The following is a 26,073-nucleotide window of genomic DNA, read 5'->3' on the forward strand; positions in this document are numbered from 1 at the left end:
CTATGTATTTTTTGCTACACTTCATGCCCAATTGATAGGAACAAATAGCTATAAACTGAAACCTTTAAAATTATAGACCAAAAAAATCTTTCTTCCCTTAAGGGATGTGAAGGGTAAACCAAAGGAGGAGGCTGCAATGCTTGGTAAGAAACGTACGCATTATCCTGCCCATGTAATTGTAACCCCTCTGTACAGTATGTTCACAAATAAAATAAAATTAAATTAAAAAAATGAAAAGCCAACCAACTCACATATATGTCACAAATTGAATAAGTATTTCTGGAGTAGAAGCAACTGATATTGTTTATTAGGTTATTCATGCAGGTTTTCAGGAACAAACATGTGTAGTGTCTTCACTAGTTATTATCATCTCACATAATGAAAAAAATGAAAACTTCATTGTACAGAATGAACAACTCTAAGACTATGGTCCAAGGGGGCCTACTCTTCCAGCTGACAGCAGAGCTTTGTGCCACCTACATGAGGTTGGTTTTGTAGGAATGCAGAATGCAAGAGGTGCAGGGTCATGAAGATGCCCACCTGTTTTTCAAAGGACATCCTGAGAGGCCAGGCAACATGTAGCAGTGATAGAATGCTTATAGGGAACCCATGTTATAGATTCTCAGTTCCAGATAGATTGAAGTACATACAGTTCAGAACAGGCAAAAGAAAAACCAAGGCTCAATAGGAATGGCCACCATGCTTTTCTTTGTCCATAGGCTCAGCAGAAGCTCAGCATATTGTCTAGCAATACTCCCATTAGGCAAAAGTGGCTTTTGGTCAAATATGGCCTCAAGATTATCTGAGGTAGTGAACGCATACAAGACTCAAGGGTATATGAATATGTTGAAGCATCCTTAGGGCCCTCTAGAAGTCATGATGAAGGAGCCTGACTTAATTTCCCTACAGAGTTCTTGAGAAAATGATAAATGAAACTATGGAAATGACACAGAAGATTCAGTGGAGACAGAGAGAAGTTCAAGATGCCAAGAGTTTAGAACATCTGAGGAGAGAAGCTGACTATAGCTGGGTACTGATGGCTAATGTCTATAATCCTAACTAGTCAAGAGACTTGAAACCAGCCAAGGCAGAAAGTTCATGAAACCCTTCTCAACCCATAGCTGGGTCCACTGGCATGTGCTTATTAGCTAAAGCTACACAAGAGGCTAAGATTGCTAGAATCAAGGTACCAGGCCCATCTATGCAGAAGAATCCATGAGACCCTCATCTTCATAGAAGGACACTAGACATGGTGACACACACCTGTGGTCCCAGCAACAATAAAAATGTCTAAAGTAAGAGATCAGGTCTCAGGCATGCTTCTGAGCAGAAGTGAGAGTCTATCCTAAAAACAACCAGTATAAAATCGGGTTGGAAGCATGGCTCAGTGGTAGAGTGCCAGTTTAGCAAGCTTGAAATCCTAAGTTCAAACCCCTTAAAAGTCCCTTTCCCCCCCAAAAAAACATAGAAATATTGTGGGTAGGTAACATCAGGTAGAACCTCAAGTTATAATGTTAATGTCTCAATTTGAAAAACACAGAAATGTACTAGAGCAAATTGGCACATATAAACACAATTCAATATAACAAAATATGTAAGGATAATTAGGACTATATTCAACATGTTCAAGGAAATGAAAAACAAGATTAATAATTTTAGAAGAGAGTAAGAATCTTTTAAAGGACTAAATGGAGGTAGAGAATAAAAAAATTAAAATTGAACTCCAGAGATGAATTGATCATCAGATTAGATAAAGCTGAATAGTTAGTGAACTCTGAAGGACAGAAAACACAAAACCAAACATAAAAGTACAAGTACAAAAATATTCTAGCAACTTCCCAATCACATCAGAGTAGGATCACAATCAAAGTTTGACATACACACAAAAGAAATGATCATAGTAAAGGTTTAATATTTTATACTATGTTCAATTTAATAAAATCCAAGATGAACTTCTTCTGACTTTTAAGATAAACAGATATTTTAAATGAAATATCTAAAAATATAAAAAATACAAATCACAAAGAAGATTTAAAAACTTACATTCCATATGCTGAGCTTACAGAAAGACTGGTAATCTGTTGAGGAGGTTCACCATCTACCCATACCAACTGAATAACAAGATCGGCCTGATAGCCTGGAGGCATTCTCACAGGTCTTGTCTTAACACTAGAACATGAGAAAAAAATTATTCTCTATCACATACTTTGCAAATAAACTACCATCCTAGTTAAAGGTGTAAAGCAAAAACATACAATGTCTGTTTAAATTTAAATCCAAGTTTACAATAAATAGCTTTTTAAAAGTATGTTCAATGAAGTGATATGGATGAAGTGATGCTAAAAATCTGTACTGTTTACATAAAATTTCAATTGAAGTGGACATCCAGGCTTTACTAAAATGAATAATCTATCCTTTAATGTCATCTACAATTAAAGCCTCCTTATTGATCTCATACCACTATTTTTCCCTGAATCCTTCTTTGGTATTGTTTTTCTGCCAGTCCTGGAGCTTGATCTCAGGGGCTGGGTGCTATCCCTATGCTTCTTTTGCTCAAGGCTAGCACTCTACTGCCTGAGCCACAGTGCCACTTCTGGCTTTTTTGGTAGTTCAGATAAGAGTCCCACAGATTTTCCTGCCTGGCTGGCTTTGAACTACTATCCTCCTGAGTAACTAAGATTATAGGCGTGAGACACCGACACCTAGCTGGCTCTTGAATCCCTTTGTAACACAGCAATTAAAGTGATCTAGTGATCATGTTATTTTTCTTTTCAAAACTCTCCAATGGTTTCCCTTTTTCCCATTTGGAATAAAAAAACAAGGTCTTTATAATGCTCTATAATTGGACCTCTGTTACCTATGTAACTTCATCTCCTAGCACTTTAACCTCTCCCTTACCTCTAGCAACAATGACTGATTAATTTTCCTAAACATGCTAGGCACTTTTAAGATTTTGTTCTAGATGTTCCTTCTACCTGGAACATTCTTTTACCAGATATTCTTTTTTGTTGGTCGTGGGTCTTGAACTCTGGGCCTGGGCTATGTCCCTAAGCTCTTCAGCTCAAGTCTACTGGTCTACCATTTGAACCACAGCACCACTTTTTACCAGATATTTATTCTTTGGTTAATTCTCTCACTTCCCTCCAGTTTTTTTAAAATCATATTATGACTACTCAGTAGGTGAACAGAGACACAAAGGGGAAAATCGAATAATTGAACAAACATGTATTATTGGTAATAGCTATAATATTGCTAAAACAAAGAACTGGCTAATTGAAATGTTTATTAATCAGCTAATGCAGATATAAAAGTATAAATTCAGGTAATGAAAATGATTTAAAGATGGATGCTGATATACAATTTAGCAAAGCATTATATGTAACTGAAGAACCACTCATAACTGAATTCATAGAATACTGTTACTTGGATTAATTTTTCTATATGTTGTCTAGGCACTAACCATTGAACATACTGATGATTTTCCCTTTGGTTCTTAATTATCCTTACGATTTTCATTATTTTTGAAAACAATCCTTCTATTGTACTGCAACAATTGTTTTTATTTCATCTTCACTACCAGATTGATTTTCTGGTATTTTTCTAATTTTTCTTCTTTATTTTCTCTCTCTCCCTTTTCTTTTTACATTTCACAGAAAAAAAATAATTAGAAGACCTATATCATAATGATGTTTTTGCTAAAAAGAAACAAATTTGATTATGATGCTAGATATATTGAGTAACACAGAAGTAACAGTAACTTGATTCCTAGAAATTTCCTACTGTTTGAATATACCAAACTGGTGGCCAAGTTTTTGCCTTGCCAAACTTCTCATTCTATCAAAACCAGGTTTCCTTTGGCTCTTTCTGGGAAAGAATACAATTATATAAGTGAGCAAAGGATGAAAATTTCTTCAGAATCACATGATAATAATGCACATTATTTTAGAATTTGGTACTGAGTCTTACTTGAGGCATGGGATACTGTCCTTTGTTATTCCTTCACTAGCCACAGTATTAGTGCTCCCAGAAAGACTCCTTGAAGAAGGAAGTTGGGATGAGAGATCTGGAAACGGAGGACTTGTTTCTGGTTCAGGGGTTATAATATCTTCAACATCATACTGAAGTCGTACCTCTAATGACTTAAAAAATCAAGTTTTAATTTAATCTGGATTATAATAACCACATTAATATATTTTGTAATTATTCACAATTTTAGGATTAATAAATTTAATTTAAAATTATAGAATAGCTGAGAACTGAAGTAATGAATTATATGGATTATTTAATGGTAATCACAAAACCATAAATTTTAATTCTTTAGAATTACAAGAAAAATACCTATCACTAGAGATAAAATTTTATTCTACAAGTATTTCTTAGGATAACTATAAATTACAATCTTATGTGTAATATAATACAGGAGAAAACAATTGTGGTTATTTCAATGAAAGAAATAAAACTAGATGTGTGAGTTTATGTGATTACATTATTTGTACAAAACCCTTTAGTTAAAAAATAACTTTTCATTTCATTTTTACTTGGCACTATTTCAGTAACATTTTTCCAAAAGAAATTCCACATTGGCCACATGTGGAATCCCAGCCAGTAATCCCAGAGGAGGCACAAGGATTAGGTGATAAGGGCAGCTTGGGCTCAAAGGAAGACACTAAAAGAAGCAAAAACAAACAAGGAAGAATCTCCCCATTTGGGGTTTTGTTACTATGCTTTAATTTGTTTAATTTCCTTAGCTTTGCCAGAATTGCTTAATAGTGATACTGTTGATATGATAATTTATATTGGAATTAAAAATATGATCCCAAAATATTTCTTAAAACTAAAAATATTTAATAACTTATGATTGCATTAAATGTTTAATTAAAACTTTAATGAGTTGCATGTGGTGGTACATGTCTATAATCCCAGCTATTTGAGAAGTGAAGACTGGAAGGACCACAAATTAAGATTCACACAGAGGGCAGGAACAGTATGAAAACCAAACAAACTGGGTGTTTATAATCCCAGCTATGTGCAAAGCAAAGGTAAGAAGATGTCAGTCTGACTCTAAGCCAAAATATAAAACTATATTTAAAAAATGACTAAAGCATACATGGCACTGAAATTGTGAGTCAAATGGTAAAGCACCTACCTGCATAGCAAAGCATGAGGCACTGAGTTCAGGCCAACAAAATCACATAAAAAAGTAATAAGACTGATTTCATAATAAACATTTGCTTTAAAATATAAAAGGTAAATTTTTTACTTTTACATTTTACATTTACATTTTTACATTCTAAAAAAACCCCTCATTTTTCTGAGACTTAAAAAGAAGTTCATAAAAATGCCAGTATGGGTTGGTAAATATAGAAGAATGACAAAATGATTATGTTATTTTAAAATTTACAAAACACTCCAATAGTGATAATACAGTAATCAACTATTGAGTGCTTACTAAGAAGCTTCTTTAATGTCTTTATATAATCATACGAGACTCAATGAAATAGTTTCCAGTTTACTTTTATTATCAATTTTTCCATTTTATTCACAAAGGAAATTAATGATATAATGAAATGTACCCAGTCTTTATCATTGACTAGCAGCCTTGTGAGAAGCTCAGAGTTTTACAGATATTCAGTGGCAAAGATAGAATTAAAATTTAGGTTTACCTGACTTCAGGTCTGGGCTTTCAGAATATTATAAAAAATATTAATCTTAGCTGTTAAAGTAGAGGCCTATACAGACTTCTAGAAAAAATACACAGGGTAAAATAGAAAAAAATGGACATCTTATATGAATTTAATTTATCCTAAGAGAACCATTATTTTTGAATAATCAGAGCATTTCACTGGTTTAAATATTAAGATTAGGTAAGTTAGCACCATAATTGTTTTTACCCTATAAAAATATTAGTATAAAGAAAATCACTATAAATAACCTATTGTGGTTGACAAATGACTATGAAACTTAGTTGAAAAAAATACAAATTAAACTTTAAAATTACTGAACAAAGCCTGTACTAATAAATCAGAATTGTATTTATATGTTGTATATATGTGTGTAGGTAGATAGGTATGCATGTGTATTTGGAATAATATATACAGGCATACGTTTTACAATATTTTAAAACATCATTTGTATGCTATAATTATGTATAATTTGGCTTATAAATAAAAGTATATAAATGATAGACTAAAATTTTAATAGCAGAAATGAGTATTTAGAAGGAATTGATTAATTTTGGCTAGGTTTATATAGCATCAAAGCAATACAAAGGTACAATGTAACATCAAGGCAACACAAAGGTATAATATAACATCAAAGAGAAAAAATTGGAAAAAATGTGGTATTTAATTTATGAGAAGATAACTTAAAAACACACAGTTCTTTTATTTATTTTTATTTTCTTTATTTTTTGGTCAGTTGTTGGGCCTGGGAGCTGTCCCTGAGCTCTTTTGCTCAAGGCTAGCACTTTTTACACTTTGAGCCACAGCGCCACTTCCAGTTTCTTGGTGGTTAATTGGAGATAAGATCTCATGTACTTTCCTGCCCAGGCTGGCTTTAAATGATGATCCTCAGATCTCAGCCACTTGAGTAGCTAGGATTAGAGGTATCAGCCACCAGCCCCTAGCTTGTTCTTATATTTTTGAGCTAAAAAAATGCTAAGTTTTGATAAATACTGGTTTTTTCATTTTCAAATAATCATTCTGTGATATGTTGTATTAAGTAACCGCAATTTAAATAGTACTCTTAATGGCTAAAAATCATACAAATAGTTCCTCAAATCTACAATAGTTACTTTAAGAAATTGTAAGTATGCAAGTTAAATTTTAAGAAACTTACCACTATTTCTGTTGTAATTTCATGTCTGCTGAATTTATAAATTATGACATATGCAGAGACTCCTGATACACAAAATATTCTGCTCTCTGGACACCAGTAAATCATCTGAATGGCAAATGGGTCTTCCTCTACAATTTCACATGTTTGTTTGCCTTCTCCTACCTTCTGTTTTTCAAATACTTTTGAAGTTTTTAGCTTGTACAGCATCTGCAGAGTCACTAGAAAATATTGAAAAAGTTATGTTCTAATTTAAAGTCTTAAATGTTGTTAAAACTTTTTTTAGTAGTTTTGTTAGATACAAAATTAAAGCCAAAAATAAGCAATACTTCATTTAATTAGTAATCATTTAATGTCTTATTTTCATTTCAGTATTACCAAAAGTAAACTACAGGGAAAAACCCAAACATTTAAAGAACATATAGGCCAAATAATACTTGGCTTTCTCAAGTGATTCTGAGAGAAGTCCTATGAGATGGGTATTTTCATCCTTGTATATTGATGAAAGCATCGTAACTTAGAAAATTTACAATGGCAATACAGAATATATTTTTCCTCCCAGGGGAGACCCCCCTCAATCTTTTCTCCCTGTTTTCTCCCTCTGATTACTAGATAATAGATTGGTACTATCTTCAGAGGGTTACTTTTCTCAAAAAAAGTTTTATATGATGATAGTCTGTAGTCTTAGTCTGTAATCTTAGCAATATGACCCAGAGTACAACCCAGTGTGGCCTACATATTGAGACCTTGTCTCAATAAACTTTTTAATATGTTCCTTCAAATGAAAAATTATAATTTATCAGTTGACAATATTATAAAGTTAATTAATATCTGTTCATCTATTCCAAAAGATATCATCTGACTGGCTGTACATCAAGAAAGGGTTAGGAATAATCCCATAAACCACTTGCTTTTTGAATTATTTTTGGTAATATTTATTTGGAGGAATGTTTTTCAACTTGAGACCATGATATAAAAAAACTCTACTTAAAAAAAGCTTATTCTACAAATGATCTTTAAGAAATTTAAAAAAATTCAGAGGTTCCTGCCAAAAATGCAGTCTGACTTCATTAACAAGAATAGTTGAACCAAAATGAAGGTGATTCTATAACAAACTAGCCTGAATGTCTCAAAAAGTTAATGTTACAAAATAAAGACTTGAAATTACTCCAGAATTTAGAAAACTCAAGATTTTATAAATAAATGCAACAAATGATCATACATATCCTTTTATTATAGGATATTAATGAGACAACTGACAAAATCTGAAATAAATTTGAAGGTTAGATAATAGTTTTGTATGCCCTTCAATATTGAGTATAATGTTTTATTTATTCCTTAAATTACCTGAAAGAATTCTTAATTCTCAAGAATTATAAATAACATTCAATATTATCAAATAATTTATTCTGATCTTGACAGGACTTCGAAATAATTGGGAACGGAAAGTCAAAGCTAAAGGAATAATGAAACCTGCCCTAAAACAAAGCTGGAGAAATGGTAATTAAAGGAAATTCTGAAACAGTTAATCTGACATGGTACCATATCTCTCATAGATAAGACTACTGACAGAGTGACTTAGTTATGGTGTTACTTTTATATTACTTCTGTAATATAGAAGTAGAAATACCTTAAATTGATTTAATGATAGAGGAAATAAATCAATGTTTTCTTAAATAAGATTTTATTGTGAAAATACTGTACAGAGGGGTTACAGTTATATGAGCAAGATAATGAGTACATTTATTAAGCATTATTGCCTCCTCCTTTGTTTATCCCCTACCATCCCTTCCCTCCCATCTCCACAACTACACTCCTCAACTACACTCCCTTCCTCCTCCCGCTGCCTAAATTGTAAAGTTTGGTTTTTCCACATTGCGCCTTGTACATCTCATTGTTGCAATGGGTCAACCTGTATCCCTATTTAAACAATTTGTTTTTTCCCTTCCATGCCCCAAATTATGCCAATACCAAATACAGTGAAAAAACAGGAGTTATACCTTGGGAAGGGACACACAAAGCAACAACAACAAAAATCACATGGTACCTTATAAATACATTAAAAACAATAGCAAGAAAGAAAAAAACCACTTGTATCCTTATCTTGGGGTTCATTTCACTTAACATCATCTTATCTGACCTTTTCTGCTTGTCTCAGACATAGGCTAGTTATTACAAATAAGGGAAACCATGGGACCCATGTTTCTTTGGGCCTGGCTTACTTCACTTAATATAATTTTTTCCAAGTCTTTCCATTTCCTAACAAATGAGGCAAAGTCATTCTTTCTGATAGAGACATAGAATTCCATTGTGTGTATACACCACATTTTCTTGAACCATTAATTTACTGAGGGGCATCTGGATTGGTTCCATGTCTTAGCTATTGTAAATAGTGCTGTCATAAACATAGATATGCTGGTAGCTTTAGTATGGTCTTATTTGTGATCATTTGGGTAAATGCCCAACAGTAGGATTGCTGGGTCATAGGGGGCTCTATGTGGAGTCTTTTTGAGGAACCTCCATACTGCTTTCCAAAGTGGTTGAACAAGTTTACACTCCCACCAACAATGTTGCAGTAGGGTTCTTTTCTGGCCACATCCCCAACAGCATCTGTTGTTATTAGAGTTCTTGATTATAGCCATTCTAACTGGGGTGGTATCTCAATGTTGTTTTGATTTGCATTTCTTTTATGGTTAGTGAGATGGATCAAAGACCTTGGAGTCAAAGCAGACACTCTGAAAACATTACAGGATGGAATAGGAGAAACTCTAGTTCTCCTTGGCACAGGCTGAAATTTTCTTAATGAGAGACCCAACAACAAATCAGAGAAAGGTTGGACAAATGGGATTGTATGAAGTTGCAGAGCTTTTGCATGACAAAGGACATAGCTAGCAAGATCAATAGAGAGCCCACGGATTGGGAGAAGATCTTCACTAGTCATACAATGGACAAGGGACTCATATCTAAAATATACTTGGAACTCAAAAAATTAAATCCCCCAACAACAAATCATCAAAGAAATAACTGTCCCATAAATAAGTGGGCTAAAAACTTAAAGAGAAACTTCTCTGAAGAAATAAGAATGCTCAATAGACACATGAAGAAATGCTCACCCTTTCTAGCCATAAAAGAAATAATGTTTTTTTATTTTTACTTTGTTTCCACATTTTTATTAGCATTAATTGGCTGTATAAGGAGGTTTCACTTTGACATGTGTACATAGGAATACAATATACCTTGATCAGATTCACCCTTTCCATTATTCTCCCTACACACTTCAAAAACTAATCCCAAAAGCTTCATTGTTCTACTGAAACTAAGCCATAAACTTATGCTGAAAGTTTGGAAAGTTAACCACCCAAACAAAAAAGTAGTGGGTGGCCATAAGTAAATATTAACCAACATGGTTTATAGGGATATAGTTAAAACTTACCTGCAGAAGCATCCCAAAATTTTATTGATCCATCTGCATGACTAAATAAAAAATACATTAGTATTAATAAAAGCATACAAAATAAAAAGTATAGTCACTCAAAATATATGAAAACTTGAGTTACTACTTTCAAGATTTTGATTTAAAAATAACATTCTAATGAACAATTATATATGTTAACTTATTTATTAGCTCAAAACAATGGTTTGTTTTTTAAGTGATACACTTAAATCCAAATATTAGAAAAATAATTCCTTATATCTTATTCCAAGATTTTATGTGTAATAGTAAAGAATCAAAATATAGCCTGGAGAATATGAGCAATATTCTAAATACAAAAATGTATGCATTTAGTGCAAAAGATAACTGAGATAAGTTTTTTTTCTTTTCTGTGCCAGTTCTGGGGCTTGAACTCAGGACTTGGGTTCTGACCCTGAGGTGCTTTTGCTCAAGGCTAATGATCTACCACTTGAGCCACACATCACTTCTGGCTTATTTTGGTAGTTTACTGAAGATAAATGTCTCATTGACTTTTCTATCCAGGCTGACTTTGAACCACAATCCTTACATTTCAGCCTCCTGAATAGCTCTGATTACAGGTGTGAACTACCAGCACCCAACTATGAGATGATTTTTAAAGTATAAAAACATAAAGGAAATCTATAAACCTACCTAAAGTTGTTTCAAGATTTGTTAATAATCCATCAGTTCTATGAAACCTAATCTATAAAATATAACAGTAAAATACATTGTACCGTATTTTATGAAGTCAGCATTATCATTACACCAAAACCCAGAAAAAAGACATTTAGATAACAGTATCATTCATAAGCACAGACATCAATAAGGTAAAAAATATATTGATTGTTATTTCTTCTTGATGGATTGTTATCTTTGTTGGAATGAAGAGACATCCTTTGTCTCTTTTAATTTTATTTTCTATGTCTTTTGATCGGAAAGTTAAGATATTAGCATTAGTGTTGCTATTGAAAAGTATGCGTTTCCTATTTTTTGGGGGGGTGATAATTACATTTTTATGCCTGATTTGCTAAATTATCCACTAGTGGAGTTTTATTCTTTCCTGTATATTCTTATTTTGTATGTAGAATTCCTTTCAATTATCTTCTGCATTGCTGGGTAGTGTTCACGAATTCCTTTAGTTTTAACTTTAGAAACATTTTATTTCTCCCTGAGTTAAGAATAGTTTTGCTGGATACACTAATCTTATTTTCTTTGAAGACTTGTAATATATCATCCCATGACCTCCTCTTTACATATAGAGGCTATGTTGAGAAATCTGTTATTTGGATGGATTCTGCCTTTATATGTGACTTACTACTTCTTGGCTTTCAATTTTTTCTTTGTTCTCTGTATTTAGTGTTTTAATTACGATATACTGTTTTTTTCCTTGATTTATTTGTTTGATATTCTGAAAGCCTCCTGTAAAACCTTCCCTTAAGACTGGGGACATTTTCTGCTACTGTCTATGGCTTTATATCTTTTCTCTAAACACATCATTCATACATTTGGTCTCATAGTGGTCAGAGATCTTTCATGTTCTATTTCTGTTTTTTTAGTACATTTTTATTATGTTTAATCTAATCTCTCTACTTTATCTTCAGTCCCTGATACTCTATTTCCAACTTCTATTCTATTAGCTAGACTTTAAAATGAGTTTTTTTAAATCTAGGTTATTCTGCTTTTTGTTACTAAGATTTATTTTTCTTTCATAATACATATATTTTTACACAATTCCCCCTGCATTATCTTCTCTTTCTTACATAGGTGTTTATTTGTATCATCTTTGAATTTCATGGAATATCCTTATCTTTATTTTTCTGAAATTCCTTGTTCGAAATTTTTTCCTTCTCACTATCCAATAAGTTGTTTATTGTGGAGTGTTAGCTCCCAAAGAAGACATGTTAGCTTGTTTTCTCTTTTATTTCTTCATGGAAATTTAAGAATCTGGAGCCATGTTTTTGGTGGAAGAGTTTAATTTTCTGTGTCCTTTTAGATGGCAAATTCTGATTTAACTGAGTTTATTTAGCTTATTTATGATGTATTTTTTGTTCACTGGTGTGTACTGGTGTGGCTCAGTAAACATTCATGTTCTATGGTTAAGACATAGTAAAGCCCTCTATTCTACTCAGGTGTAGATAACTTAGCTTCAAAAGCTATCATAGTTCATAAACTACAAATTTGAGATTTTGTCAATCCATAAAGATGACCAATCACCACTACTACTCTGGTACCTGTAGAGGAATACTGGAGCATACATGAACCTTTTTGATCCAGGAAGATCTTAGTTAATAAAGTTAGTAATAGGAAGAACATAGGGAGGACTATCACTAACGAACAATATAAGGTGTATTGCTTTATAAGACAGCTAAGTTTGATAGAAGGGGTTAGCTAATGTTGTCTTAAGAAAGAGTATAGGTAGAAAACTGACAAAAATAGACAAAAAAGATAACATAGTAATATAATAGTAACAAAGAAGCATTTCGGCTGAGGAAATAGAATATGGGAGAGAAGGATTTGGGGCAGGGAAATAGAGATTAAGTATATATGAGGGAGACAGTCAAATAGATAGAAGAATACAAATAGGGATGAGCAGTTGTAAGATAAAAATATGGGACTGGAAGGGGGGGAAGGAGAAGGATTGGGATTGGGGGGAGGGGGGAGGCTGGGAAGGGATGTGAAGGGTAAACAAAGGAGGAGGCTGCAATGCTTGGTAAGAAATGTACTCATTATCCTGCCCATGTAATTGTAACTCCTCTGTACAGCATGTTCACAAATAAAATAAAATTTAAAAAAAATATGGGACTGAAAGGTGGGTATTGTAGCTCACATACAATGACTGCAGAGAAAAGGAAGAAAGGAAGGAAAAGCAGAACTAAAAAGAAAATGGGAACTAAAAACAAAATTTACCAAAATCAGCAAAATGGGAACTAAAAACAAAATTTACCAAAATCAGCAAATAAGAGCAAATATACCAAAATATAAGTAAATAAAAAGAAAAGCAAAATAAGAAAGCAACAAAACAAATTTACATAATCAAAACTCAGAATTTTCAGTTAATCTTCTGAGAGATTAATTTTTCCTCTCTAATTGGTTCTTTCAAACCATTAGATGGTAGTCTACTTGGAAACTTTGATCAGGAATGGTGTCTGTTATATGCTCATTTTCCAGTACAGGAGTGGCAGGGGAGAATTGAGAGATTTTAATACAATTTCCAGTGAGGGCTTCTTGATTCTGGGCCTTCAACTTCCCCTTTCCTCCCCCCACAACCCACCCAGTCACACAAAGTTTTCACTAAATGTGTAAGCTGATGCTTCTTCACTCCAACTTGTAGTCTGAGGTTGTTGTTGCTCTAGTAGAAGTTTTTTTTTTTTTCTGTGTTGGAAGGTGTTATGCTATTCTTCCTAACCCACTGCTTAGATTTTCACCACTTGGATTTTTTAGATGAAGCTCCAGCTGGTAGCACTATCCTCCAGGTTTGTATTTATGTGGGTCCACAACCTTCTGTTTCTCTTACTGTTTTACCTGTTAAGTGATATTACACTTACTGGTGGTACCATACAGTGGTTTCAGGGCAAACTGTATGTCATATGCACCCAGTGCACTGAATGGCAATTCCTGGACCTCTGGTATAGTCCATTCATTAGTGCTTCTGCACAAAAGCTTCCATTCCAGAGACCATGGAGCCATATTGTCCAGTTACTGGAGTATTCCTGAGATGCTGATGACATCAAAACTTTTTGCCACTTAGCAATCATTTACTCTTATCTTTCAAGTTTTAGTATGAATTAAAATTATTATAAATTAAAAATTATTTATAGTTGGGTGAAGTAGTTCACACCTGTAATCCTAGCTTCTTAGAGGTGGAAATTTGCTTTAAAAAATCACAGTTCAAATCTCACTTGGGCAAAAGTTTAGTGAGACCCCATCTCAATCACTAACCTGATGTGGTAATTAATGCCTATAATTAATGCCTATAGTTGTAGGTACTCTACCTGAAAAATAAAGTAAAAAGGGCTGGTGGAGTGGCTCAAATGGTAGAGAAGTTGGCCAACAAGTTGAAGACCCTAAAAATTTGTCATTAAGCATATTTGTTTGGTTGTATACATAAGGTGCCTTTTCTCTTTTGTGACTTTTAATTTTTTTTTGTTAGTGTTTAGTGTTCAAAAGTCTGACCACAGTGTATCTTGATGTGGATTTCTACAGATTTGCTCAACTTCTGGACTCATAGGTTTACATCTTTTGCTAAATTTGGTAAACTTTCGGCCATAATTTTTTGAATGCTTTCTTAAGCCTGCTCTTTCCTGCCTTATTTAGCTTCCACTGACACGGGAAGTCATGAATCCCCATTACTAGAAGGTAGTAGCAAGATGGTCCTTGTTTCAACTGACACCGAGTGTTAGCCAGCTAAAAAAAAAATCTCAGCTCCCTAGTCTTCCTTCATTAACACTAAATATGTTGAAAGACCTCATGACAGGCCAATAACAGGGAAAGTTTTAAGTTGCCAAATTGGCCTTTGCCATAGTACATTGGGTTGGTAATATAGTTTTGCGTGTGTGTGTGTGTGTGTGTGTGTGTGTGTGTGTGTGTGTGTGTGTGTTGTTTAACTCAAATAGATTATTTTGTGAAAGTTCTGTCTTAGTAGTATGGCTCTTTCCTAATTCTTTGGGTAAAGAGAGTTAGCTTTTCTTTGTTTTATGTCTGGGCCCATTCATAGTTTCAGGTTGCCAGCTTCTTCTGTGCTGTATCAAGCAGAAAGAAAACCTAAGGAACTCACCACCCACTGTGCTTTGGGACTTACAGTCCTAACAGTCTGATATCTCTTTCCTTTTTCCAGTCATCCTTCGTCTGTCTTACACATAACATACAGGATTTTAGTTGTAATTCATGGAAAGACTAGAGAATAGTATATTTACTTATAGTACATCTTCCCATTAACTCCTTAATGGTCTTTTAGATTTCATGTTTACCTTTAGCTGTATCTTTTTATTCTTAGTAACTGAATATGAAGTAGATTACTATTTAAAGTACTGATATTTGTTAGCATAAATTTTGAAGTTTACTTTAACCACTTAGAAGGTATATTAGACTTTTTTATCACAGAGGCAAAATACTTGACAAACTATTGAACAAAAGGGTTATTTGTTCACAGTTTCAGAAGTTTCTGTCACATCAAGGAGGCCATCGTAGAACACAGGGTAGCTCACAAATCATGGCCATACGAACATGTGACAGAAGCTACCCACTTCATGTTGGATAGGAGAGAGAAAGAAAGGACTAGAACTACATATAATCTTTGAAAACATGCAACTAGAGAGCTTCTTCCTCCAGTTAGGACTGACTACTTAAAGTCTCTACCATCTTCCAAAATATTGCCACCACCTAGGAACAATTCTACACATAAATAAATAGAGGACATTTCATATTCAAATCAAAACAATAGAGATAAATCAATGAGACTCTTAAACCCAGAAGGAATCAAGAGTTGGCAAAGGCCTTCCTAAAGTTAATATTTTATGATTACTACAATAAGTCTTTCCTCTCACAATTATGAGAATCTTGAGTTCTCTGTGACTATCTTTTGCAGATATAAGCCTCATCATTCTGTTTCTTTGATGTATTTTATCAAGGTTAAAATTTTTGGATACAAGTTATGTCTTGCATTTTTACTTTTAAGCTGTTAGTCACCATGGAAACACAATTACATAAAAGTATCAATACATCAATACTTAACTAGTATCATTTTTGTTAACAAACTGAAAACATCTCACTTACCCAGTAATAATAATTTCTGGATATGTTTGTGCTCCAAGGTTCCAAGCTCCTCCACTGATTGGCCACTCCTAAATAGATTTATCAATAAAGAATATATATGTACTGTATTTTTCTTGTTAGAATAATTCAGAATGAAAATATTTTAAAATGATAAAACACTAACTTAAAATTAAGTTGCTATTAAAGTCAAGAATGAAAACACGTAATTATCTTTAAAAAATCCTCCATTAAACAAATACCTCCCTAAATACAAAATTCTGTTCCCATTAAAAGTAGTTTTAACCATTTTCACCAAATCCACAACCAGTTCAAAGAAATGTTAACTGTATAAATTTAATGTGTCAGTGAAATAATCTGTATGCCACCGAATTATTGTGGTTGTATTTATCAAAGAAATAAGTAGTGGTTCTAAAGTTAGCCATATCAATAGCATAGAAATAAGAATAGAAGGACTTTGGTAATTATAAATATTTGAACCTATTATGAAATATTTTAAAAAGAAATTTTATATTATTAATAAATGATTTATTATTTTATGTTCTAAACCACTTATTAATAAATGACCAAGCACAAACTTGAATTTCTTAACATATCACTCTTCATCTAAAATAACTAAATGTTACATTATGATTTTAATACATTAAAGTATACATGTTATAAACAAATGATCATGTCAGATAATATATCTAAGCGTATAATTATATACAGAATTCATAAGAAATATATATTCTTGCAGACTGAAACTTTTATAACACTTAGGAAATTCTGAATTTCATAAGTTATATGTTTAATAATACCATGCTATGACTTAACACAAATTTAGTGCAAATCCTCTATATGGAAAGTCAAAAAAAAACGGGACAAGTATGATCATATATATTTATATATGAATATACCCTTACCTTATTACTGTATCCTTGTTTTTTATGTTTGACTCCTATAGAATAGAGTACTAGAATCAAATCTGGAGGGCAATCGGCAAAATATGCTGTGCATGTAACTGGTGATTCATGAATGTCCATGGGATATGGATTTTCAAAAATTGGAAAACTAATAGATGGAGACAGTATATTAGTGTCATTTTACAAAGATAAAAACATTAATTATCATAAAGTAAGACCTAGAATGTTTCTACAAATTATACAAATTACAAATTTGTTTCTACAACTGTTACTATAAATTATAAATAAACTTCATCTAATTATTTTTCAGTACCATAAAATAAGAGTAATTTGAATAGAATGTTCCTTTTAATTTTGTTAGCTATAGAACAAACATTGAATAGAATGTTATTTTTAATGTTGTTATCTAAAGACTTATCTTTTAATATTATCTATAGAATTAATAGATTCCATTAATAATGGAGGAAATGTCCTAAAATAAATTCATTTTCTTTACAGACTTCGGACTCATAGCGCTAATCACATATAACCATGTATATACAAAGCACTTAACTAATATATATTATATTAACTTGAAAATATTACATCGGTCCAATTTACTAAAAATTATATCAAGTAGGTATTTTAATTAAATTCATATAACATGATTATAAATATTAAATATAGCTTTTGATATGTTTCTCAAAGGAAGACATTATATGGATAAATTTTTAAACTTTTTGCAGGAATAACTGATGTATGTACTGTGTAGGTTGTGAATGTTTTGTTTATTATTTACAGATCATTTCTTACATAAACTTGAGATCATACTTGGAATGAAGGCTATAGGTAGATGCAGTTAACTTCTTATATTCTCTACTATAATTTTAAAAACTATGAATACAGCATCAAATAATTTAACTTAGTCATATTATATTGAGAAATTCTTATATACTAGGTACATAGGGAAATTAATATTTTATGACATATTTGTTCTAAGTCTGTGTGATCACTTTACATCTGATACAATGATATTTTATTGCAGAAAGGCTGCAATTGTTACAAATAATTTTCTCGGGATAGTACTAGGAGCTTAATTAGGCATTCAAGTTCAATTGTCAGGGAATATATTATATGGATGGTTTGGAGCATCCTTGGCAACAGTTTTCTTTCTACCAAACTGAAACACTGCAAAGGGTATGGTATCCCAAATAAGAATAGTTGTATATGAAAAATTAAGTGGGAAAAAAGCAACTCATGTTTAGTAAGTGACAAATAGGTTAAACTGGATAGATCAGAAATTGTTTGTTATGGAATATAAGTTATTAACATTTCTGAGATCAGAGTTAGGAGTAAAATCACTTTAAAGACCATATCTACATCTTAGAATGTGATAACAGCAAGATGTAACAATGATAGGCACTTGAGAAGGCAAATAGTGTAATGGAAATATTTGGGAAAAATCACGTTAGTCTATAGTCAAAGAGGAATGGACATTAAAGATTTTTTCCCATTTTAAATTATCTTTAAGATAATTTTATACATTTAAGGGCTGTCATTTAACAAAGCGTTTATGAATATAATGTCATCCCCTTAAACATTCTCATCCATACCTCCCCTATCTACTGCTTCCCTCAGTCTTCTTAATTTTGTAGTATATGCATTGGATTGTTGTCTGCATTTTCCTTCTCTTCTCATCATTTACCTCTACTCCACACTTTAGAGTAGTCATTTCCTGGTGTTTTATTTTGATGAGCTTTGATTTGGCTTTCTAAGGAACTACACTATTTGAGATTTCCTTGGAATCTATTGTATTTCAGTTAATACAGTTGTATACACTTGCATACCACCCAATGTATTTACTCATGAGTTTGTAAACTAAATCCAGCATCTACATATAAGAGAATATATAAATCTTTTGTGTCTCTGGTCCTGACTTATTCACTTAATATAATTTCTCCAAGTCTTGCCATTTCTTAATAAATGGTAGAATATCATCCTTTGTAATGGATGAGTAAAATTCCATTGTGTGTGTGTGTGTGTGTGTGTGTGTGTGTATCACAAATATATCACTTTGTCCATTGAGATGCCTCTGGGCTGATTCCAAACCTTGGCTATCATGTTGCAATAATCATAATTGTGCTGGTGGCTTTATTGTATCCTCGTTTGTAATCTTTTGGGTAAATGCCCAGGAATGTAATTGTTGAATCATAGGGAGTTCTATGTTTAAATTTTTTTTTCTATGTTTAAATTTTTGAGGAATCTCCACATTGCTTTCCAGAGTGGCTGAACAAGTTCATATTCTTACCAACAATGTATTAAGGTTCCGTTTGGCCACATCTTTATTAGCATCTGTTATTGTTTGTTTTCTTGATAATGGCCATTCTAACTCAATGAGCTAGAATCTCAATGTTGTTTTTATTTTCATTTCCTTTGTGAACAATATATCGAGCATTTCTTCATGTACCTACTGGCCGTTTTTACTTCTGAGATGATCTTCTTTAGCTCATTATCCCATTTATTAATTGTGGTGTTTTGAGGGTCTAATTTAAGTTCTCTGTATATTCGGGATTTAACCAAAGATGTGAGGAAACTCTATAGTGAAAACTTAAAAATGTTAAAGAAAGAAATTGAAGAAGATTTAAGAAAATAGAGAGACCTTCCATGCTCCTGAATTGGAAGACTTAACATCATGAAAATGGCAATACTTGGGCTGGGAATGTGGCTTAGTGGTAGAGTGCTTGCCTAGCATGCATGAAGCCCCGGGTTCAATTCCTCAGTACCACATAAACAGAAAAAAGCCTGAAGTGGCAGGACTGGCAAAAAAAAAAGAAAGTAAAAATGGCAATACTGCCCAAAGCAATATACAAATCCAGTGAAATACCCATCAAAATCCCAATGAGATAGAGAAAACAATCCAAAAATTCATATGGGACAACAAAACATTCCAAATATCAAAAGCAATCCTAGTAAACAGATTACCAAACTTCAAATTCTATTACAGAGTCATAATAATGAAATTACCTCAGTACTAGCACAAAATAGGCCTGAAGACCAATGGAATAGAAGACCCAGAAATAAACCCACAGAACTATAGTTATTTAATATTCAATAAGGGAGCCAAAAACATAGGCTGGAAGAAAGATATAAACAGTACTGGTAAAACACATGAAGAAAACTGGAACTTAATCTCTCTATATATCACCTTGTATCAGCATCAATTCAAAATGTATCAAAAACCTCAATTTAAGACCTGAAATCACGAAACTTACAGGAAAGAGTAGGGGAAACATTAGGTCTCTGGGGCACAGGTAGAAACTTTTTGAGTAAAGATCTAGAAGCACAGCAAATCACAGAAAGCCTTGATAAATGGATGTGCATCAAACTAAAAAAAGTTTCTGGAAGGCAAAGAACAGCTAACAAGACAGCCTACAGAATGGAAGAATATATTTGCCAGCTACACATCAGACAATGACCTAAAGATTCTGAAGAGAAGTAATTAAAAATCTACTGAAGTATTTAGATATAATATTACAAGCTCATTGCTATGGAAGTAGAAAAGAATCCAAGAAACCAAGAAGAGTATAAAATTGTACATGATAAACCTTACTTCACATTGAGGAGTAAAAGGAAATAAATGAAGGGGAGAAGGATACTTGAAAAAGTCTTCATAATTACAACTTGTATAAATAAGTTCAATATGGCTGAGAGGTAACTGTAGGAAAAGAGAATATATCCAAGTTTTGTCATGCTAAATTTCAAATAATATTAATGAAAAGGGAATTTCATGTAAAAATTTAAAATATTAAGGTAAAGCAATAAGGTAAAATATGAGAGTAAAACTTGAAAGTAAAATGTCAAGTTATATGAATAACCTAATTCAAAACATAAGAATAAATATATAATATAGTAAATTATGTTATACATGATTTAAGTGAAAGTATAAATGTATGTGCTAAAGAAACTGGGCCTTGGTCATGGTTTCCTTATCTGCAATAACTAGTATATTTCTGAATCAAGCAGAAAAGGTCAGATAAATTGATGTTAGGAGAATGAACCCCAAGATAAGTATTCAAATGTTTTTTGCTTTTTTTTTTCCTTTCATGCAATTGTTTCTAACATATTTTATAAGATGATTTCTTTGTTGCTTTGTATGTCCCTCCCCCACGGTATAACCCATGCTTTTACTGTATTTGATGTTGGTATAATTTGTGGAGGGGAAGGGAAAAAACAAATCGTTTAAATAGGGATACAGGTGGACCCATTGCAACAATGAGATGTACAAGTCATTATGTCGAAAAAGGAACTTTACAACTTTGGTGGGGGGTGAGGGGAGGATTAGGTGGGGGGAGAGGGGAGTATGGGAAGGGATGGGAAGGGGAAACAAAGAGGAGGCAACAATGCTTGATAAGAAATGTACTCGTTATCTTGCCCATGTAATTGTAACTCCTCTGTACGGTATTCTCACAATAAAATAAATAAATAAAAGCAACTGGGCCTTGGAAGACATTAGACAATTAGATAAGAAGAACCGAAAAGCATGACACATAAACACCAATGAGCTCAGAAAGGAATATTTTAATAGAACTGTACTAAAGGTTCTTAGAGAATGAAGCATATGCTTATGTATTTAAATTTTAATCAAGTTTAATATAATAAAGGGAAGCTAGATAGAATTTAGTTATGATAATAGTAAAAAGACCCCTATCGACATTTTATAAACTATAAATTAGTATAAAATAAAGAAGAAACATGGGTCTTAAATCTATAAATCATGTGGAAATTAGAAATCAGACTGTGATTTATTTAATAAAAATTTATTAAGGGCCTAACTCCATGTCAAGAAATTTTTTTTGTGGAGCCTATAGTTTTATAAGAGGACAATAATTAACACTAAAAAGAAAAATCTGTGCAATAAAGTGAGAACCATGGGGGCTATGAGAGCTCAAAATAATATACTTAACCAAATTATATAGGTAATGAGGGATTTCTGTTTAATAAGGCACTGATAACTAGTTTGAGATTCCTAAGATGTTAATTGGGATAAAAAAGAAAAGGAAATTGTTCAGGCAGAGGAGAAAGAATATACAAAATTTTACTAAATACACAAAGGGTTCAAAGACAAGTGTATCTAGAACATATAATGAAGGAAAACTAGTTTCATTTCTATCACTATTTATAATGAAAAATTTTAACTAGGGAACAATGAATCAATTGCACTTTTAAAGTATTTTATATTTGTTTCAAATGCCTATGTCATAATGAAGAAAGGAGGAGGAGGAGGAGGAGGAGGAGGAGGAGGAGGAAGAAGAAGAAGAAGAAAAGTAGTAAATCAAAGAAGGCCTCAGTTAATTAAAATCTGGAGAAATTTAGTTCAAGCAGAAAAGCTCACTGTATTCCATTTCCAAAATAACAACAAAGAAAAACAGGATGCAGGTATGACTCAACTGGTAGAGTGCCAACCTAACAAGCAAGAGGTCCTGATTTCAAACCACATAAAGAAGGCTTTAATCTCTGTCCCTAAGAAGTCTTCTATATTTATTTACAAAGTAGCTTAATAACATGTTTATCAGGTATCCTTTTTGTTTAGTCAGTTTTTCTTTCTTATGAACAGCTTATGACAATTACTTTTACTTCAGGATATGGCAGAAATGTGATGCATTTTGTGTCCCTAGTCTCAAATGCTTCTGTCCAAATATCAGGTGCTACTTTTCAATTTTCTCAGTGTTATCAAAATATTCCTAGTTTTGGTATCATCATTTAATCAAACTGTATTTCTGTAATTTTTGCAAAACAATTTCTACATAAAGAACACTTATTATCTAAAGAATACTAGTACCAATTAGATAAAATGTGGTCCTACATTTTAATTATAATAGTTTAAAAATATTAGTGTCAATCTATATGTAAATAACTTACTTGCTTTGGGTGAGATCAACTACAATGAGATCTTTTTCCAGAAGTACTGCAACAGCATAAGGTTCTTGAAATTCTGCAAGTAAAAACAAGAAATCAGAAAGTTTTCATACTGTATATTTTATAAATATCACAAAACAGCATTTTCTTTATTTCCTATAAAATGTTATTTATATGACTTGAGAAAATTAGATTATAAACCAAAGTAACAACAGTTGTTTAATAAAATATATTTTGTGTCTCTCAAATTTATGTAAGGAATACTCGAGGAAAAAAGCAAAAGAAAAAAGTGGCATAATATAATGTTAAATGCATCTTAATGATAATGTATTGATGGTAATAGATTATTTGAATAGGATGGAGCTGTCACCTATTTTTTCATAAACCTGGTATTCAAGGTCTGATTTCATGCCTAAAAGGAGATGTACTTAGAAAGCAGTAACTCTGCTCTGGAACATGATACTTACTGGCCTCCCTACAAAAGTAAGACCACTTATTCTTAAAACTTTACTTTCAGTGCAAACTGTTTTAACATACTTTTAACAGACTACTACATGCCTAAAATCTAATTAGCCCTCCCCTTTTCCTTCCTTGTCCCCTATTCTTCCTTCTAAATGTTGCAGAAATTGTTTTAAGAACAAAAAATATATGGAGACTAAGACTGACACAGACTTTCTCGTGGAGTTTCCATTCTAGGGATACTTAAAAATCACAAGCAGAAGAAATTAAGAGCTCAGGAAATAATGGGAGCTACGAAAAGAATAATTACAAGTATGAACACGATTTCTGGTTGGAAAAGGGAGAGGCACGAATTCAGTTGAAGTCAAGAAAAAGACTGTTTTCATTTATAAAGAAATAATAAGGGCAAAGTACAGTGAGTTACTCTCAAGGGAGAAATAAAAATAAGATAAACACTTCATGTATATAATATTTCATTAGCTTAGACACATTGTTATTTTTCTGGTTTATAAAGAAAACTCTTCCAAAGAAGAGACTGACACAGGTCACTAATTAGTCAATGATTAAGTTCAAACTGTAATACAAACCATCTGACTCTAAATTCCATCACTTTTTCATTACATTAGCAGTTTGTACTGGGTAGTTTAAGTAGTATTGAACCAAATCAATAATTATCTGGTAAAAGTTTTGTTTAAAAGATTCAGGTTTTAGATGGGAAGCAGAAATACAAGAATAGACAACCTGCACAGCTTTCAGACCTGAGAAGCTCTGGAGCTACTCAACAACTTACATGGATATGAAAGAAAATACAACATACAAACAAACAAAAAGCTGAGAAAAGAATTGGTATAATGTTTGCTATTCAAATGTATTGCTTCATAATGTTTGCTATTCAACTTGTTTTCAAACTAAAATTTCCCTCCTTTCTGACCTTTAGCTTTTTAATATTGTTTTTAAAGATATAAGATATTTAGATTTATATAATTATTAACTATATTTTAATATAATTATGATTAAAAGATTTTGTTCATTTCACTGTAACAATAGTAAAATGAACTTAGTATTAAGAAAACATTTATGTTATCAATTAGTAAATCATTTCCCATCATTGATTTTTTTCCATTTTATTAGCATACACTGGTTGTACAAAGGGGTTTCATTATGATTTTTTCCATAAATGCATGCAATGCTTTGATATTTTATTCTTCAGTGTGAAGAACAATGCGTTTGATATGACTAGATGTTTTCTCTTTGTTATCTCTGTTTAGGAACATCTCTGGTTATGATCTAAACAATATAAAAATAAAATAGCTAGACACTGATATGTGTAAACTAAAAAAATTTATCATCAATCAAGATGCATTGTATTCATAAATTGATTTGTTGAATGGAAACTCCTTTGTACAACTACTTAAAGATAATAAAAATATAATTTGAAAAGAGAATTTTTAGAAAGTTACATCTATTTTATGGTTCCTTAACAAAGAAAAAGTGGCAGCATACATTTCATCTTTATAGAAGTACCTCTGTGTTGTGATGACCAGTGAGCAAGATTTCCTTAGAAGTATTTTGCAATGTGTGTCTATTTACTAAACACTTGATATTATGCAAATTAGTTTTAGCTATTTTGACCTTTACCCATTGAAATAGCGCCATAATGACAATCTGAGTTGTTAGAAAGATTAGATGGAACAATTTATATGAAGATGTTTATATCCAATAGATGTAACTATATAGTAATATTGTTAGTATCTAGAAGGGCAGTAAGAAACTTTTCTGTTATGTACTGCTGTGTATTGTAGGCTTTCTCTTCTAAAGTTTTGATGTATTGTTTTAATAGTTCAAACACATTTAAATAGTTAATAAGACTCATTTATATTTCACTGAATCAAGTTAAACTACTTCTTTTAACCTATGATGAATGAACACTTCAATCTTCCTTTACCCATTTTCTGTGAAAGAAAGACTTATTAATTCACTTATAGAAGTGAACAGCCATGCTGACAATGTATTCATAGATTATTAAATACCATTAGAAATTGTCCTAACTTTTGCTGGTTTAGAAATTTATGTACCACAGACATATAATTGTATCTGTAACCATATATTTTCAGTTTCCATTGCTAGCAAATTTTCTTCTAAAAGGCACTTAAAAGGAGGAATTTTCCTTTCTTCAGCTTTTGTCCTTTATTTCTGTTCTTTATTTTTTTCTTCATAGTCCCTTGACAGTCAGTCCTCATCCTTCTTTTTATATACTTTTACCATTCATTCTCATAACTACAGAGAAAACTTATATTCTGATAATTCAGAACAAATAATTGCAGAACATATTCTCTCTGTTCTCTAAAAACTCTATTCAATCTTACCTTTCTCTCCAAAAACTATTAATGTACATGATACTACTATGTTTAAAACATATAGTTATCTATGAATTATCATATCACTCCCTATTCTAGTTGTACACCAAGTTCAGAGAGTTTTTCTCATTCTAATCTTTCAGAAACTATCCTGTTTGGGTCCTTGAATGTTTTAAATATACATTACTTATAGCTGAAATCTGAAATTTCAGTATCTCTTAAAACCTATGTGTTACTTTTTGGGAAATTTTTACTAAAATTAGTGCTTTAGTCATCACAGTATTTCTTTAGAATTTCTTCTTAGCTACCTATTTCTAGGCATATTCAAAATCCTTTCAAGGTTTTCTAAATATCACCCTAGGAAAGTTTACAATTTAAAAAATCCTTACCCAACTTCTTT

At 32.1% G+C, this 26,073-nt stretch overlaps 1 protein-coding gene across 4 annotated transcripts in view; it reads right to left on the minus strand.

Moving 5' to 3' along the window:
* Stxbp5l (syntaxin binding protein 5-like) overlaps positions 1–26,073 on the minus strand; it is a 176,711-nt gene that overhangs the window by 60,912 nt on the left and 89,726 nt on the right. For all 4 annotated transcript variants that reach the window (XM_013019354.1, XM_013019353.1, XM_013019356.1 and 1 more), the window contains exons 12-18: positions 22,861–22,933; positions 16,963–17,110; positions 16,061–16,128; positions 10,268–10,308; positions 6,838–7,055; positions 3,967–4,139; positions 2,044–2,169 (exon numbers count right to left, since the gene is read on the minus strand). In XM_013019354.1, the coding sequence (XP_012874808.1) occupies positions 2,044–2,169; positions 3,967–4,139; positions 6,838–7,055; positions 10,268–10,308; positions 16,061–16,128; positions 16,963–17,110; positions 22,861–22,933 (847 nt within the window). The remainder of the gene's footprint in view (positions 1–2,043; positions 2,170–3,966; positions 4,140–6,837; positions 7,056–10,267; positions 10,309–16,060; positions 16,129–16,962; positions 17,111–22,860; positions 22,934–26,073) is intronic.

This window comes from Dipodomys ordii, unplaced genomic scaffold (genome assembly GCF_000151885.1).
Source record: "Dipodomys ordii isolate 6190 unplaced genomic scaffold, Dord_2.0 Scaffold45, whole genome shotgun sequence".
NCBI classification, from domain to species: Eukaryota; Metazoa; Chordata; class Mammalia; order Rodentia; family Heteromyidae; genus Dipodomys; species Dipodomys ordii.